The 17,950-nt window shown below is 52.6% G+C and overlaps 1 protein-coding gene across 1 annotated transcript; it reads left to right on the top strand.

Annotated features, from left to right (window-relative positions):
• Nucleotides 1–6,101: 6,101 nt before the first annotated feature.
• LOC115599513 (ankyrin repeat and SOCS box protein 13-like) lies at nt 6,102–17,946 on the top strand (the record flags this gene model as incomplete). Its single annotated transcript, XM_030463865.1, is given in 7 exon segments — nt 6,102–6,526; nt 11,057–11,215; nt 11,218–11,246; nt 13,887–14,037; nt 16,417–16,551; nt 17,814–17,836; nt 17,839–17,946. Coding segments are annotated over 7 exon segments (648 nt in total), but the record flags the coding sequence as incomplete, so codon positions are not given.
• Nucleotides 17,947–17,950: the final 4 nt, after the last annotated feature.

Raw genomic sequence — 17,950 nt, forward strand, 5'->3', positions numbered from 1 at the left:
CTCTCTATTAATCTCTCTCTCCTCCTTGATAAAGAAAGGAGAGAGAATAAGGGAGAGAGACTGATGGGTTGGGAACTAAACTACACAGCTTTAATGGAACAGGAATGAGAAATAGGAAAAATGACTAAATCTATACAAATCTACAGGAAAATGGATCCCAGGTTCCTCCCCCCTTTCCCCCAAGAACTCTCCCATCCCCACTGAGGCTGCAGGGCAGCCCTGGGAAAGTCCAGGCTGGAATCCTGGGGTCAGGAGCAGTTGGGAGCTGGAGGCAGGAACACACAGATTCAGGCTGGGATGGATCAGGAGCAGAGACAGAGGAAGGGATGGAATCCTCCCAGGATGCTGAAGGAAGGGAAGCAGGAAACCAGGAAATCTGGAAATCCCAGCTTGTCCCTCGTGATCCCTCCAATTTATACTGAGTGTGACGTATATGGGATGGAATCCTCTGTTTGATCAATTCTGGCATCTATCTTGGCTGTTCCTCCCCAAAGGAGGCTGCAGGTGGGACCTCTTTATCCTCCTGGACGGTAAAATGTTTTCATCAGAGCTGAGCAGTGTCCTTGGCTCTGCAGCCCATTCTCCAGCAGTAACTCTAAACATCAAGTGTTATCAGTCCTAGAAGCACACACTGTCTGAGAAACTTGCTGTTAATTTCAGCAAGTGCAACTACTTAAAGAGACTCAGCTAAAAGTAAAAGCACAAGACAGAAAATCACCTTTATCCTGGCCCAAACCAGGACAAGAACTTGTGGGCTTGTTTGACCATTATTACCATCAATCCTACTGGTGTCTCCTGGAGAACTGCAGAGCTCTTTTTAAAATTGTCATGGTCAGAGCATGGAAAGTTATGGGGTTTTTCTCTGAGCAGCTGAGGAGGGGTGGGAGCAGCTCAGGAATGGCTGCTGCTCCCCAAGGCTGAGCCCCTCTGATTCAATCCAGGGGGATGGAAAGAAGTTTGTTCCCACCTCAGTTCTCACTTTTCCCTGCAGGAAAGTCAAACCCAACTGGAAGGAGAAGCAGGAAATGCAAAGTCAGGAATTTCTTCACCCAGAGATCTTCTACACTGCTGCCAAGTTGCATGTCAGCCTCATAAAACTGCCAGGTCTCATCCTTCATTGACTCAAGCACAGAACCATGGAATATTTGGGTTGGAAGAGCCCTCCAAGCTCATCCAGTCCAACCTTTGACCAACACCATAATCTCCCTCCTAAGCCATGTCCTTCACCACAACTCCCATCATCACCTCAGGATCTTGTAATCAAGCAAGTTTTGCCCGTTTTGCCATGTCTCCCAAAAAGAGGGGAAAGTCCTCAAAAATACCACACAAAAAACCCCACACCTTGAGCCTCAAGTCCTGGGGTCAGTTCTGGGCCCCTCATGACAAGAAGGACATGGAGGGCTTGGAGTGTGTCCAGAGAAGGGCAATGGAGACACAAAATAAAACCAAAACCACAAAAAAACCCCACAAAAAAAATATCTTGAGCTCTTTACAGATGCAGACCACGGGTTTGCTGAGGAATCCTTGTCAGAAAAACACCTGGACTCCCTAAAGTCTTGATGAAACTGCTTTTTGTTGGTAAGATGAGAAGAAAGAAAGGAAAAAAGGGGACACCAAACCAATCTTGATCTCCCTTCACATCCAGCAGCCTCAAACAATGCAGCATCAGTTGGATCTCTGCTTCAGGCCCAGATTTATCCATGCTGCAGCTCATCTGGAGGTTCCCAGCATCTGGATCCAGGAGCTGAGCTCAATTCCATGAGATTTAACAAGGCTCAAGCTGCCCTGGGGCACAACCACCCCATGCAGAGCTCCAGGCTTAGGGCAGAGCAGCTGGAAAGGGCCCAGCAGAGAAAGATCTGAGGGTGTTGGTCACCAGTGGGTGAACAGGAGCCACCAGTGTGGCAAGAAAGCCACCACCATCCTGGCTTCTATCAGCACTGGTGTGGCCAGCAGGAGCAGGGCAGGAATCATCCCCCTGTGCTCAGAACCTCCAGTCCTGGGGTCAGTTCTGGGCCCCACATGACAAGAAGGACATGGAGGGGTTGGAGTGTGTGCAGAGAAAGGCAGTGGAGACACCAAAAAACCCACAAAAAACCCCATCTTATGCTCTTTAGAGATGCAGGAATCCTGCAGCCTGACAATCTGGGTGTGGGGGGTTTCTCTGGGAACAGAAGGAACATTTCCCAGCTGCTTCCCAAGTCTGCAAGTAAGAGGTGAATTGAGGTTAAATGCAGGGGCTGCTTCTGCCCTGAGGAAAAACTGCTTGAGTCTTGTCCCTCAGAATCTCCCTTCTACAGCAACATTCCAGGTTTGGGGAAGAGTGACTGGAAAGCTGCCTGGTGGAAAAAAAGGGCCTGGAGGTGTTGGTCAAAAGGGGCTGAATGTGAGGCAGAGTGTGGCCAGGTGGCCAAGGTGGCCACCAGCATCCTGACTAGGATGGGCTGGGATCAGCAGTGGGGTGGGCAGCAGGAGCAGGGCAGGGATTGTCCCCCTGTGCTGGGCACTGGGGAGGCTGCACCCCCAATCCTGGGGTCAGTTCTGGGGACCTGAGGAGCAGAAGGAGATTGAGGGGCTGGAGAGTGTCCAGAGAAGGGAATGGAGCTGGGGAAGGGGCTGGAGAGCAAGGAGAAGGGATGGAGAGTGAGGAGGAAGGGCTGGAGAAGATGGAGAAGGGGTTGGAGAGGAAGGAGAAGGTTCTGGAGAGCAAGGAGAAGGTTTGGAGAGTGAGAAGAAGGGTCTGGAGAGCAAGGAGAAGGTTCTGGAGAACTTGTGAGGAGCTGAAGGATCTGAAGGTGTTGAGCTTGGAGCAGAGGCTGAGAGGAGACCTTCTGACTCTCTGCAACTCCCTGAGAGGAGGTTGGAGCCAGGGGGGTGTTGGTCTCCCAAGGAAGAAGTGATAAAACAAGAGGAAAGGGCCTCAAGTTGCTCCAGGGGAGGTTTAGGTTGGAGCTGGGGAACAATTTCTCCTTGGAAAAGGTTGTCAGGGCCTGGCCCAGTGGTGGAGTCCTCATCCCTGGAGGGGTTTCAAAGCCTGGGTATGTGCAACAATTTCTTCTCCAAAAGGGTTGTCAGGGCCTGGCCCAGGCTGCCCAGGGCAGGGCTGGAGTCCCCATCATCCCTGGAGGGGTTTCAGAGCCTGGGGATGAGGGACATGGGGCAGTGGTGGCCTAGGGCAATGTTGGGTTTGTTTTATTCTTATGGTTGTTTATTTTTTGGTTACTTTGGCATCTTGCAGCTTCCAAGAAACCAGCCAACTTTTTGTTGGAGTTGTGATGACAACATTTAAGTAGTTCCAGTGGCAGTGGTGAATCAGAAGTCAGATTGTTAAAACAACCAACCAAGCCCTTACAAAAGCCTCTATCAAAACCCAGTTTGTTTTATGGTGTTTGCACAATGGTGTTAAAACAAACACCACAAAGGCAGCTCCAGGGTCCACTCAGGAAATGAGTCAAGGATGACAAGAATGTGACAAACTGCAAATGAGCATTTGGACCTGGGAGAGGCAATGGTCCTTTTATTTATCAATCAATCAATCAATCAATCAATCCTTCAAGCTGAGTCCAAGCACAGATGGGTGGAGAATGGCTGGAGAGCAGCCCTGAGGAGAAGAACTTGGGGGTGTGGGGTGAGGAGAAGCTCAAGAGAGGCATCAAACCCCCCATGTCCTGGGCTGCATCCCCAGCAGTGTGAGCAGCAGGGCCAGGGAGGGGATTGTCCCCCTCTGCTCCACTCTGGGGAGACCCCCCTGGGGTAAAGCTGTGTCCAGCTCTGGGGTCCCCAGCAGCAGAAGGACACGGAGATGTTGAAGCCAGTGCAGAGGAGCCCTCTGAAAAGAGGCCCTGAAAGCTCAGCTCATTCCAACCCCCCTGCCATGGGCAGGGACACCTCCCTCCCAGATTGCTCCAAGCCCCATCCAACCTGGCTTTGAACACTGCCAGGGATGGGGCAGAGACTCTTTTCCTGGGCAACCTGGTTCTAAAGCTCAGCACCCTCACCCCAAACAATTTCTCCCTCCCTGCCTGCCCAAGATCTCCTCTCCATCTCCCCTCTTGCAGCTGGAAACCCTTCCCCCTTGCAGGGTCCCATCCCTCCAGGCCCTTGTCCCAAGTCCCTCCCCAGCTTTCCTGGAGCCCCTTCAGGCACTGGAAGGTGCTCTAAGATCTCCCCATTGCAGCCTTCTCTTCTCCAGCCTCAACACCCCCAACTCTCTCAGCCTGGCTCCAGAGCAGAGCTGCTCCAACCTCTGATCATCTCCAAGAGCTCCATGCCTTTCTTTTTTGGAATCTCCACAACTGGACACAGAGCTCCAGGTGGGGTCTCAGCAGAGCAGAGCAGAGGGGGAGAATCCCCTCCCTTGACTTTCTGTCTCTGCTGCTTTTGATGCAGCTCAGGACCTGCTTGGTTTCTGGGCTGTAAGCACACACTGAGGGCTCACCTTGAGCTTCTGGGCCACCCCCACTCCCAAGTCCTTCTCCTCAGGGCTGTCCTCAATCCTTTCTCCTCCCAGTCTCTATTTGTGCAAGGAATTACCCCATTCCAGGTGCAGAACCTTGCACTTGGCCTCGTTGAACTTCACAGCATCTTGGAGAAGGTCTCCTCAGAGGAGAAGCTCTCCTTGAAGCTCTCTCCCTCTTGCAGAGATTTTTTTTAGGGTAAAATGGATATTTCTTTTTGGTCTTTGGTTTCCATCTGGTTCTTGTGTCTCCTTGCTTAACGACTCCAGCAATTTGGGAAGGACTTTCAGGAGAAAGGCTGGACATAGAGTGAGAAAAGGAGGACACACAAGACAAGGGATCCACACCTCTTCCTTCAAGGATGTAAATGAGAAAAGTTGCTTGAGGGAATCAGCAGGGCAACTGCTGAGAAAGCTGAGCTGATGAGTTCAAGGTATTGATGTTTTGGGTTCCTGGCACCTTCTGGAGAGCTGAGGAAATGCAGAGCCAATTTTTGTGTTTCTGGAGCCCGAATTTAACTCCTTCCTTCCACACCACACCCAAACCCCCCAGCTCGGGTTTCTCTTTGGGTCAATTTCTTTGCCAAGGTGAAAGAAACCTCCGAGGGCACAAAATCCACCTAAGTACCAGCTACTGAATTGCCAGACTATCAGGTTGGAAGGGACACACACCAGTACCTCCAGTACCCCTCCCTGCACACACCAGTACCCCCAGTATTCTCTCCCCCCACTCCAGTACCCCCTCCCCTCACTCCAGTACCCCCAGTACTCCTCCCTGCACACACCAGTATTCCCCCCCCCACCCCAGCACCCCCTTCCCTCACACCAGTACCCCCAGTACCCCTCCCTGCACACACCAGTACCCCCAGTATTCCCTCTCCCCACTCCAGTACCCCCTCCCTGCACACACCAGTATCCTCAGTATCCCCTCCCTGCACACACCAGTACCCCCTCTACCCCAGTAGCCCCAGTTTCCCTTCCCCCCCCACACCAGTACTCCCAGTACCCCCTCCCTTCACACCAGTACTCCCAATTTCCCCCCTCCCACCCACACCAGTACCCCAAGTTCCCCCTCCCTGCACACACCAGTACCCTCCTACCCAAGTAACCCCTTCCCACCCACACCAGAACCCCCAGTCCCCTCACACCAGTACCCCCAGGTCTCTCCAGTTCCTCCCAGTCCCCCCCCCCAGCCCCCCCCGGTCCCCCTCACACCAGTCGCCCCAGTCCCCCCCCCAGTTCCCCTCACATCATACCAGTCCCCCCAGTCCCCTCACACCAGTACCCCCAGGTCTCTCCAGTTCCCCCCAGTCCCCCCCCCCAGCCCGCCCAGTTCCCCCCGGTCCCCCTCACACCAGTCCCCCCCAGTTCCCCTCATACCACGCCAGTTGCACCAGTTGCCCCCACTTCTCACAGTTCCCCCCGGTCCCCCTCACACCAGTCCCCCCAGTCCCCCCCAGTTCCCCTCACACCACACCAGTCACCCCAGTTCTCCCAGTTCCCCCCGGTTCCCCCCATCCCACTCCCCCCCAGTTCTATCACTTCCCCCCAGTCCCCCAGTTCTCCCAGTTCCCCCCAGTTCCCGGGCACTACAACTCCCGGCAGCCGCTGGGCCGGGGCGGTTCCCGGGTCAGGTCCGGGGCGGAGCGGAGCTGCGGGGCCTCAGCCCGGGCCTGATCCGGGCCTGATCCCGGGACCGATCCTGCCCTGATCCCGGGACAGATCCTGCCCTGATCCCGGGACCGATCCAGCCCTGATCCCGGGACCGATCCTGCCCTGATCCCGGGACTGATCCAGCCCCGATCCCGGCCTTGATCCCGGGTCTTATCCCAGACAGCTCCAGCCCTGATCCCGGCCCAGATCCCGCCCAGATCCCGGCCCAGATCCCGGCTCTGATCCCGTCCCTTCTCCAGCCCTGATCCCGGCCCAGATCCCGGCTCTGATCCCGTCCCTTCTCCAGCCCTGATCCCGGCCCAGATCCCGGTCCTGCTGTGCCGGAGCCGGGTTCGGGCTGAGTTCCCAGGGCCATGGAGAGTCCCGGGAGCGGAGATTCCCTGCGGGGAGAGATCGGTGGGTTTGGGGGGGCTGGGGATGGTCTGGGGGGGTTTGAGGATGGAAAGGATGGGTTTGGGGTTGGCAGGATGGTTTGGGGGGGACAGGATTGATTTGGGGGGTGGGTCGGATACCTTTGAGAGGGACAGGATTGTTTTGGGGGTTGGCAGGATGGTTTTGGGGAGCACAGGATGGTTTTGGGGGGACAGGGTTGTTTTGGGGGGGACAGGGTTGTTTTGGGGGTGGGTAGGATGGTTTTGGGGATGGAAAGGACGGTTTTGGGATGGAAAGGATGGTTTTGGGGAGGCAGGGTGGTTTTGGGGATAAGAAAGATGGTTTGGGGGTGACAGGGTTGTTTTGGGGGGACATGATTGTTTTGGGGGTGGGCAGGGTGGTTTTGGGGATGGAAAGGATGGTTTTGGGGGGACAGGATGGTTTGGGGGGTCACAGGTTTGTTTTTAGGGGGACAGGATGGTTTGGGGGGGATGGTGGTTTTGAGGTGGGCAGGATGGTTTTGAGGATGGAAAGGATGGTTTGGGGGGGGTGGGCAGAATTGTTTTGAGTGGGACAGGATTGTTTTGGGGTGGGCAGGATGGTTTTGGGGGGGACAGGATGGTTTGGGGGGGATGGTGGTTTTGGGGGTGGGCAGGATTGTTTTGGGAATGGAAAGGGTGGTTGAGTGGGAAGGATGGGTTTGGGGTTGGCAGGATGGTTTGGGGGGGACAGGGTGATTTGGGGGGTGGGTAGGATAGTTTGAGAGGGACAGGATTGTTTTGGGGGTTGGCAGGATGGTTTTGGGGGGACAGGATTGTTTTGGGGGGGACAGGGTTGTTTTGGGGGTGGGTAGGATGGTTTTGGGGATGGAAAGGATGGTTTTGGGGAGGCAGGATGGTTTTGGGGATAGGAAAGATGGTTTGGGGAGGACAGGGTGATTTGGGGGGTGGGTAGGATGGTTTTGGGGGGACAGGATTGTTTTGGGGGTGGGTAGGATGGTTTTGGGGATGGAAAGGACGGTTTTGGGATGGAAAGGATGGTTTTGGGGAGGCAGGGTGGTTTTGGGTGTAGGAAAGATGGTTTGGGGGTGACAGGGTGGTTTTGAGGGGGACAGGGTTGTTTTGGGGGTGGGCAGGGTGGTTTTGGGGTTAGCAGGATGGTTTGGGGGGACAGGGTAGTTTTTGGGGGTGGGCAGGGTGGTTTTGGGGATGGAAAGGATGGTTTTGGGGAGGCAGGATGGTTTTGGGTGTAGGAAAGATGGTTTGGGGGGGACAGGGTTGTTTTGGGGGGGACAGGATTGTTTTGAGGGGGACAGGATTGTTTTGGGGGGACAGGGTGGTTTTGGGGGGTCACAGGTTTGTTTTTAGGGGGACAGGATGGTTTGGGGGGGACAGTGGTTTTGGGGTGGGCAGGATGGTTTTGGGGATGGAAAGGATGGTTTGGGGGGGTGGGCAGAATTGTTTTGAGTGGGACAGGATTGTTTTGGGGGTGGGTAGGATGGTTTTGGGGGGACAGGATGGTTTGGAGGGACGGTGGTTTTGGGGGGGGCAGGATGGTTTTGGGGATGGAAAGGGTGGTTGAGGAGTGGTAAGGATGGTTTTGGGGTTGGCAGGATGGTTTGGGGGGGACAGGGTGATTTGGGGGTTGTGCAGGATAGTTTTGAGGGGGACAGGATTGTTTTGGGGGTGGTCAGGGTGGTTTTGGGGATAGGAAGGATGGTTTGGGGGCACAGGGTAGTTTAGGGGGTGGTCAGGGTGGTTTTCAAGGGGACAGGATGGTTTTGGGGGTGGGTAGGACTTTTTTGGGGGGTTGAAGGGTGGGAAGGATGATTTAGGGGTGGACAAGATGGTTTGGGGGACAGGGTGGTTTTGGGACAGGATTGTTTTGGGGGTGGTCAGGGTGGTTTTGGGGGTGGTCAGGGTGGCTTTGGAGACGGGCAGGATGTTTTTTGGGGGGACAGGAGTGTTTTGGGGGTGGTCAGGGTGGTTTTGGGGGTGGTCAGGGTGGTTTGGGGAGGACAGGCTGGTTTTTTGGGGGGACAGGCTGGTTTTGGGGATTGGAAGGATGGTTTTGGGGCCCCAGGATGGTTTTGAGGATGAGCAGGATGGTTTTGGGGTAGGCAGGATGGGTTTGGGGTGGGTAGGATGTTTTTTGGGGGTGGTGAGTGACCTCTGCCAAGGAAGGGGATAAGAGGAAGGTGAGACCAGTCTTAGGGGGGGTCCTTCCTGCTTCTGGGGATTGGGAATTCTCCTGGATCCTCCATGAGCTGTCCTGGATCTGTGATCTGAAGAGGACTGGGGAGCTGGAGGAGAGGGGATCCCTTGGAAGGAGATGGTGGGTGGGAGCTGTGCAGCACCCTGGAGAACCCAAACCTCCAGTCACCTGCTGGGTGACCTCACCTGGGGGTGCCAGAGCTGCTGAGAAATCCATCCTGTCCCCCCCAAAAAAACCTACAGACATTTCCAGGGAATTTCTCCTGGCTGGGATTGCTCCCTGCTGGCATCAGGAACCAGGTGCATCCCCCTGGGGTGGGTTTGAGCAGTGCTGTGGCCCAGATTTGGGAAGTTTGGTCCCAGCTCCACCTTCCCTCCTGCTCCATAACCTCTGGAGTTTTCCAGGCTTGTGAAGCCTCATCCTTAGGAGTGCTGGTGGCTCTCAGGTCAAACCTTCCAGCTAAGGAATTGTGTAGAAGCAAGGAGGAATTTAAGGAGCTGTGGTTTGCAGGTTTTGACAAGGGCAAAGCTTTTCCAGGGCTTGAAACTGGAAGAGGGACATTTGGATGAGGTGTAAGGAAGAAATTCTTTGCTGTCAGGGTGCTGAGCCCTTGGTCCAGGTTTCCCAGAGAAGCTGTGGCTGCCTCATCCCTGGGAATATTCCAGCTCAGGTTGGATGGGGCTTGGAGCACCCTGGGCTGGTGGGAGGTGTCCCTGCCCATGGCAGGGATGAGATGAGCTTTAAAAGCCCTTTCCAACCCAAACCATTCCATGGTTCTGTGATTTTTCTTGCTGAAATAAAACCATGCAGAGCTCCTCTTTAACTTTTGCTCCCTTGGAAGCAAAGGAGATGGAATTGTTGGATAGTGCTGGAAAGCTGGAGCCAGGCTTGCCCCTTGGATGCTCAGTCAAGGTGTTGGTGCTGAAAACTGGGTTGTTGGAGCTCCATCAGCTTTTCTGGGAAACCTGGTCCAGGTTGCCCCATCCAAAAGCTGTGGCTGCCTCATCCCTGGGAATATTCCAGCTCAGGTTGGATGGGGCTTGGAGTACCCTGGGCTGGTGGGAGGTGTCCCTGCCCATGGCAGGAATGAGCTTTAAAAGCCCTTTCCAACCCAAACCATTCCATGGTTCTCTGATTTTTCATGCTGAAATAAAGCTATGCAGAGCTCTTCTTTAACTCTTGCTCCCTTGGAAGCAGAGCAGACATGAAAGGAGATGGAATTGTTGGATAGTGCTGGAAAGCTGGAGCCAGGCTTGCCCCGTGGATGCTCAGTCAAGGTGTTGGTGCTAAAATCTGGGTTGCTGGAGCTCCATCATCTTTTTTGGGAACCCTGGTCCAGGTTGCCCCATCCAAAAGCTGTGGCTGCCTCATCCAAAAGCTGTGGCTGCCTCATCCCTGGGAATATTCCAGCTCAGGTTGGATGGGGCTTGGAGCACCCTGGGCTGGTGGGAGGTGTCCCTGCCCATGGCAGGGATGAGATGAGCCTTTAAAAGCCCTTTCCAACCCAAACCATTCCATGGTTCTCTGATTTTTCATGCTGAAATAAAGCTATGCAGAGCTCTTCTTTAACTCTTGCTCCCTTGGAAGCAGAGCAGACATGAAAGGAGATGGAATTGTTGGATAGTGCTGGAAAGCTGGAGCCAGGCTTGCCCCGTGGATGCTCAGTCAAGGTGTTGGTGCTGAAAAACTGGGTTGTTGGAGCTCCATCAGCTTTTTGGGAAGGTGGTTTTTGAGGAGGTCTGAGTTGCTCTCTGTGGGTGTCCCCTTTCCAGGGGTTTTAGATGAACCCAGGAGGAAGTGCTCCTCATGCTGAGCAGGTTCAGAGCTTGGGGGATGAATTTGGGCCTCATGGGTGCATTGGTTGAAGCATGGATGGGGATAAACTTTTGGGCCAAATACTTCCAGAGGGGTTTAGATTGTATAAAGGAAAATTTTCCTTAAATGCTCCCAGGCTGCCCAGGCCAGTGGTGGAGTCCCTATCCCCTGGAGGTCTTAAAAATCAAATGTGGACATGGCACATCAGGACATGGATTGATTGTCATGGTGCTGGTGGGTTAATGGTTGGACTTGATGCTCTTAGGAGGTCTTTTCCAACCTTAACAACTCCATCCAGCACTTCAGAAACCTCAAGGCAACCCAGCATTAGGAACAACCCTGAGAGGGGGAATCCCCCAGCAATAAACACCCAAAAAATCCCATTCTGGGGAGGAAAACCTGAGGAACAATCTCCTGCTTCCCAGCTCTCTCTTCCTCAGCTGCCTTTCCTCCAGCCTAGCAGATTGTTGGCTCCACTTGTACAGGGAATTTTCTGACTTAGTTTCTTGGTTCTTTCCTCTCTAGGCTTCTGGGCTGACCGAACCCCAGTTCATGAAGCAGCCAGGAGGGGAGAAATCCTGCAGCTGCAGCAGCTGATAGAGAACGGAGCCTGTGTCAACGCTGTCACCTACGACTCTATCACCCCGTTGCACGAGGCCAGCCTGAGGGGACAGACCCGAGTGTGTCCAAACTCCTGCTGGCTGCAGGGGCCCAGGTGGGTGTTTGGGTGGGATCCAGGCTGGGGATCTCAGTGTCTGGAATATTTCCAGCCTCTGGATTTCTCTCCCATGGAGGCTTTAGCTCTTGGTCGTCACCCCAGGGTTTATTGAGGGTGGCAAAGGCTTTCAGAAAGTGTTTGAGCTACAAGAGGGGGTCAGCATCTGCCTGGAAGTATTTTTGTCTCTCTCCCTCTCTCTTCACTGACTATTGAGAGTCCAAGCTGGCTAAAAATCTAATTTTGAAGAATCAGAGAATGGTTTGGGGTTGGAAGGAACCTTAAAGCTCATCCAGTTCCAATCCCCTGCATGGGCAGGGACACCTCCCACCAGCCCAGGGGGCTCCAAGCCCCATCCAACCTGACCTGAGACACTGCCAGGGATGGGGCAGCCACAACTTCCTTGGACAACCTGGGCACCCAGGGGCTCAGCACCCTCACCCCAAAGAATTTCTCCCTCCCTCCCCAAGAAAGAGAATCCTGGAATGGGTTGGCTTGGAAGAGAAACTGAAGCTCAGCTCATTCCAACCCCCCTGCCATTGGGCAGGGACACCTCCCTCCCAGATTGCTCCAAGCCCCATCCAACCTGGCTTTGAACACTGCCAGGGATTGGGGCAGAGACTCTTTTCCTGGGCAACCTGGTTCTAAAGCTCAGCACCCTCACCCCAAAACAATTTCTCCCTCCTGCCTTCCTCCCTGCCCTGCCCAAGATCTCCTTCTCCATCTCCCCTCTTGCAGCTGGAAACCCTTCCCCCTCGCAGGGTTCCCATCCCTCCAGGCCCTTGTCCCAAGTCCCTCCCCAGCTTTCCTGGAGCCCCTTCAGGCACTGGAAGGTGCCTCTAAGGTCTCCCCATTGCAGCCTTCTCTTCTCCAGCCTCAACACCCCCAACTCTCTCAGCCTGGCTCCAGAGCAGAGCTGCTCCAGCCCTCCCAGCAGCTCCAGGGCTTCCTCTGTACTGCCTCCAACACCTCCATGGTTCCAAGGATCTGTAGCTGGGCTGAATCAAGAGGCCAGAAGGGGAGGAGGGGACACATAGCTTCCAGAGAGAATTTGTATTTATCCTTTTTGCTTTTTCTTCTATTTATCTAATTTTATTATGGAAAGAAAAATCATCTAAAGAGTCTTTGGATATAGCTGGTGGCAGCTGCCTTGAGGAGCTTGTGACTTCTCACTTTCTTCTCATGCCTGTCCTCAGAATAAATCCCCCTCACCAGGGAGGATGTGTCTGCTCCCTCCCTAGAAGAATACAAGGTCAGGTTGGATGAGGCTTGGAGCAACCTGGACTGGTGGGATGTGTCCCTGCCCATACAGGGGGTTGGGCCTGTGTGATCTTTTGTACTTTTTTGTTTCTGTCATGCTGTGATGTAGATCATATGTGTGCTCCATGTGCCTTCTTGGCTTGGCTGAGTCTGCTGATGAAGCTTTGCAGTGAAGCAGACAAGGGAGAGGGTTGTGTTACTCAGCCATAACCCTTGTAACCTTCATCAGGAGAGGGACAGAAAAATAAAATGCTGGAAATAACAGCCTAAAGTTATGATATTGATCACAGAATCCCAGAACGGTTCAGGTGGGAAGGGAGCTCAGAGCTCATCTCCTCCAAGCTCCATGCCCAGGGACACCTCTCATCCAGCCAGGTTGCTCCAAGCCTCATCCAACCTGGCCTTGAACACCTCCAGGAGGGGGCAGCCACAACTTTCTTCTGGGCAATCTGTTCCAGAAGTCTCGCACCCTCCTCGCTGAAGAACTTCTTCCTAAGCTCCAGCCTGAACCTCTCCTCCTGCACTTTCAAACCATTTCCCCCTTCTCCTAGGCACTGGACACTCTTCTGAAAAGTCCCTCTGCAGCGCTTCCTGGAGGTTCCCTTCAGGGATTGGGGGGCAGCTCTAAGGTCCCCTGGAGGTTCTCAACCACTCCCAGCTCCTCAGCCTCTCCTCCTGGCAGAACTGCTCCAGCCCATGGATCATCTTTGTGGCCTCCTCTGGACTCATCCCAACAGATCCATGTTTTTTATGGGTGGGGACACCAGCAATGGATGCAGGATTTATCTGAGAACAACTAAAATTAATGTCTGCCCTGAGGTGAAACCCTGCAGAGATGCAGCAGAGCTCTGTGAGCAGAGAGAAGTTCAGAGACTGAGCTCCCAAAAGTTCCTACAACAAACTTCATGGAATCACAGAATCATCATTATGGTTGGAAAGGACCCTGAAGTCCCCACCAAGCCCAACCATCAGTCCTACACCACCTCAACCACTAAAAATCTCTTTCATGTAATTTCAGTAACTTAACCTTCAACCATTTCCCTGCATCTTTGCATCCAGGGAATTCACACTTTGTAAAGGGAGGAGAATCACCTCTCCTGATCTGCTGGCACCAAAAACCTCCCACCTTACAGAAAAGAAACCACTCTGGACTCATTCCAACAGCTCCATGTCGCTTCTCGTTTTCATCCGTGCCCTACATTGTTTTTAGGTGATGGCAGCACACTTGCTGGCCACTGACCAAGGAGCTTCTTTTCCCCAGCCCAAAATATTTCCAGAGTTTAAAGAAATAAAAAATACCAGGAAGGGGGCATTGCCTCCTCCTGCAGCTTGCAGTTACCTCACTTTGTGGGTTTTTTTTTTCTTTTTCTTGCCTTGCAGGTGGATGCCAGGAACATTGATGGCAGCACTCCCCTCTGTGATGCCTGTGCCTCTGGCAGCATAGAGTGTGTGAAGGTCCTGCTGTCCCATGGGGCCAAGGTCAACCCTCCCCTCTACACTGCATCCCCTCTCCATGAAGCCTGCATGAATGGTAAGCCCCTGGGGTCTTATTTTGACATTATTTGTCAAAAAAACCCCACCAATCCAACCCCAACCCAACAAAAGCAGCTGCCCAGTATCTGAACTGGACCCTACGTTGGTGCTGCTCATCAGCCCATTGCAGCTTGCAGATGTTTTCAGCCTTAGGTGGGCAGGGCTCCTGTTGAAGACAGAATATAAAGTGTTATTTGGGTGGAGAAAGCTCTCCCTGGCCTTGGGTGTTTTTATCTCACATGGCAGACATGGGGTGGTTGGCAGAGACAGCACCAAGTTCTCAGTGCCCCAGGAGAAAACCTTGAGCTACAGCAGGGCTTGTGAGCAGAGGGCTGTTTGCTTTCTTTTCCTCTGCTCTGAGGTGAGATGGGATGAAGTCAAAGCTGGGGAGGGTCTTTATACAAGGGTGTGAGGTGATAGGATGTGGGGGAATGGTTTTAAGTTGAAAAAGGGGAGATTGAGGTTAGATGGTAGCAGGAAAAGCTTTAGTGTGAGGGGGGTGAAACCCTGGAACTGGTTGCCCAAGAGAATTTGGGGCTGCCCCATCCCTGGCAGTGTCTCAGGTCAGGTTGGATGGGGCTTGGAGCACCCTGGGCTGGTGGGAGGTGTCCCTGCCCATGCAGGGGGTTGGAACTGGATGAGCTTTTGAGGTCCCTTCCAACCCGAACCATTCCATTATTCTGTGACCCCCAATTCCATGATTCCTGTTACTGCTTCCCACTGGGCCATCACCCACTTGTGGAAGGTGTCCCTGATGCAGAGGGCTTGGAACCAGATGATCTTCAAGCTCCTTCCCAACCCCACCAACCCAACCCACCCAACCCAACCCAGCCCAGCCCACCCAACCCACCCCACACAACCTTCCCAACCCAACCAACCCACCCTACACAACCCAACCTACCCCAGCCCAACCAACCAACCCCCTGAACCCAACCCTGGAAACTGGTTGCCCAAGAGAATTTGGGGTTGCCCCATCCCTGGCAGTGTCTCAGGTCAGGTTGGATGGGGCTTGGAGCACCCTGGGCTGGTGGGAGGTGTCCCTGCCCATGCAGGGGGTTGGGACTGGATGAGGTCTCTTCCAACCCAAACCATTGTGTGATTCAGTGAAATTGCTCTAAGGAATGAGACTGTCTTAACCAGGTGGTTCTGTTCCAGTCCCTCTCTGGTTCAGAGCTGCTGCTGGAGGCTTTCAGGTGGGAAGAAAGTGCCAGGGATTGTTGGCAGTGCTGCTGCTGTCCTGTTCCTTGTCCCTCTCATGGTATTTTTCAGCTGGAGGGGTTTGTCCAGAGCATAAGAGAAAACTGCAGGGCCCAAATGATGCCCCAGCTGCTGTGTCTCAGCCACTCTCTGCATCCCCTGTCCTCTATCCAAGCCTCTTCTGCATGTTTGGATCTGGAATAGGGAGCAGGAGGAAGCATCAGGGATGGCTGTGAGAGCAGCAGAGGGAGCAGCAGGGAGGTGCTGAAATTTAATTCCTCCCTGAACTTCCACTTAGATGGACTCAGTGGCAGGAAAGCCTTGATGGGAGAGTGCCAGTGTCCCCATGAGATGATTGTGACCAAGTCTCTGAATCATTTTGTGCCTCAGTTTCCTCTTTTTTAAGATGTAATACCTCTTCTTTCCTTCACTGTTTTATTCTCTGCTATCCTGGACAGAGTTTCCTTCAAGCTGTGGGAGACAGGATTTTGACAAACAGGTAGTGACTTAATATGTAGCTGTGAGCTCTCACTTAGCTTTTTTCCTCATTAAACCTTTTTCCTAAGGCTTGATGATGTAATTAACATTGGAAAAAGGAAAGCTGGAGTGGTCCTGAAGGTGATCAAACCCAGAGCAGTTAGAACCAGCTCCACCACTCAGGTGCAAACTCTTGAATTTGGGTTTGTTTGACTTCTTAGCTCAGTGGCCAGCAGCTGTGGCTCAGTTTCTTGTGTCCTGCAAGTCTGTTGTGTTAGTTCATCAGCATTTCTGGTTTGTAGCTGTCACCCCAAATATTAAACAGGCTGCTTGTGGCTCAAGCTGATCTCAGCACCCCATGGGAAACCATAGAATTGGTTTGGTTGGAGAAGACCTTCAAGATCATCAAGTCCAAACTTAACCCAAGGCCACCACTGCCCCATGTCCCTCCATGGATCTTTCCTCCATCTACTTTTAGACTCCTCCAGGGATGGAGACTCCCCCCTTGCCCTGGGCATCCTAGGCCAGGTCTTGAAAACCCTTTCAGGGAAGAAATTTTTCCCAATCTCCAGCCTAAACCTCCCCTGGAGTAACTTGAGGCCATTTCCTCTTGTCCTGTCACTTGGGAGAAGAAACCACCACCCACATCCACTCCCATTTGAGCTGAATTCCTTCTTTTAACACAGATCTTCTCTTTCTAAAGGTAGCTCAGAGTGTGTGCAGCTCCTCATCGATGTTGGTGCAAACTTGGAGGCTCATGACTGTCACTTTGGGACACCCCTACACGTGGCTTGTGCCAGGGAGCATCTGGACTGTGTGAAGCTGCTGCTCAAGGCAGGTATGGCAGCCACAAGGTTAATGCTGTAGCAATTTTTTTCATCTCCTGCCAGGTGAATATCCAGTTTTGTTGTTCCCTAAGAGCATTCAGAAGCCTTCAGCTCCTTTAAGTGAAGTTTTGACTTCTTCCCAGGAGTGGTATCTTCTGCTCTGCATGTGTTCAGCTCATAGCAGAGTTGTATGGTTTTGGATAAGTGTGAGGGAGAGTTGTCAGGCTTGGATGTTGTACAGAAAAACAGAGATGAAGTCACTTCATAGCTCAGAGAGAGCTGCTTAGTGTTAGGTCCAGAGGAGTTGGCTGGATGTTCAAGTCAGTGTCCTGTGCTCCAGGTTTCACATCCCACTTTTCTTGCTGGGAGTTTGGAGTTGGGCTTCTTCTCTTTCTCTGTGCTTCCCAGGAGGAGATTTGACCCAGGAATTTTGTTTCATTGAACATTGATTGTCTAAAAATGACAAATCTAAGGTAGTTTGTTCCCAGCCCCTGCTCTGGGCACCATTTAATCAATTCCCCTCAAATTCCTCTTTCTCCTTGTTAATTCCAAGGACAGATCATTATGATCACATATCTAAAAATCAGTTATCTGAATTCAGAATCTCACAATGGTTTGGGTTGGAAGAGCCCTCAAAGATCATGTAATTCCAATCCCTTTTCCATAGGGACAACTCCCACCAGACCTGGTTGCTGAAACAAACCAGTTGATAGAATACAAGTGGTTGTGGAGGGGGGCATGAGAAGGACCTTTTGCTGCCAAACTTTCTTACCAAAAATAAATAATAACTAAAACTTGATCCTGCAAGTGGTGTCTGCTGGTGACCTGCAGCATCTCCCAGGGCTGGGCTGTTTCTGTGAAAATAGTTAACAAAGTGCTGGCTGCTTTTCTTGAGTGGGAATGACAAGGAGATGACTGGGAATGGCTTTTTGCTGGCTTTGAATCCTGGAATCTCAGGTTGGAAGGGACCTCAAGGATCATCTGGACAGCCCAGATTCAGGAAGCAATTCTGAACTTTACACTCAGCAGTTTATTTACCCAGTAGCACAGACTGAAATCCTTTCTCTGCAAGGAAAATAGAGAAAAATCAGAGATAACTCATGCCTTGCCAGCACCAAGAACTTGGCCAGCAGTTGGGTTTCCTGTTTGGGCTGTTTTGTTTGGCTCTTTTAACAGATTTTTTTTTTTTTTTTCTTCCTGCAATCAAACGTTTGGGTCAAGTGACCCAAACTTTGGCTTTCATGACTGAGTTTGTTTTCCTTCCTGGCTTCAGGGGCAAATGTCAACGCTGCCAAAACTTCATGAGACAAGCCCTTCACCATGCAGCCAAAGTGAAAAATGTGGATCTGGTGGAGATGCTGATTGAATTTGGAGGCAACATTTATGCAAGGGACAACAGAGGCAAGAAAC

Source organism: Calypte anna, chromosome 1 (genome assembly GCF_003957555.1).
Source record: "Calypte anna isolate BGI_N300 chromosome 1, bCalAnn1_v1.p, whole genome shotgun sequence".
NCBI classification, from domain to species: Eukaryota; Metazoa; Chordata; class Aves; order Apodiformes; family Trochilidae; genus Calypte; species Calypte anna.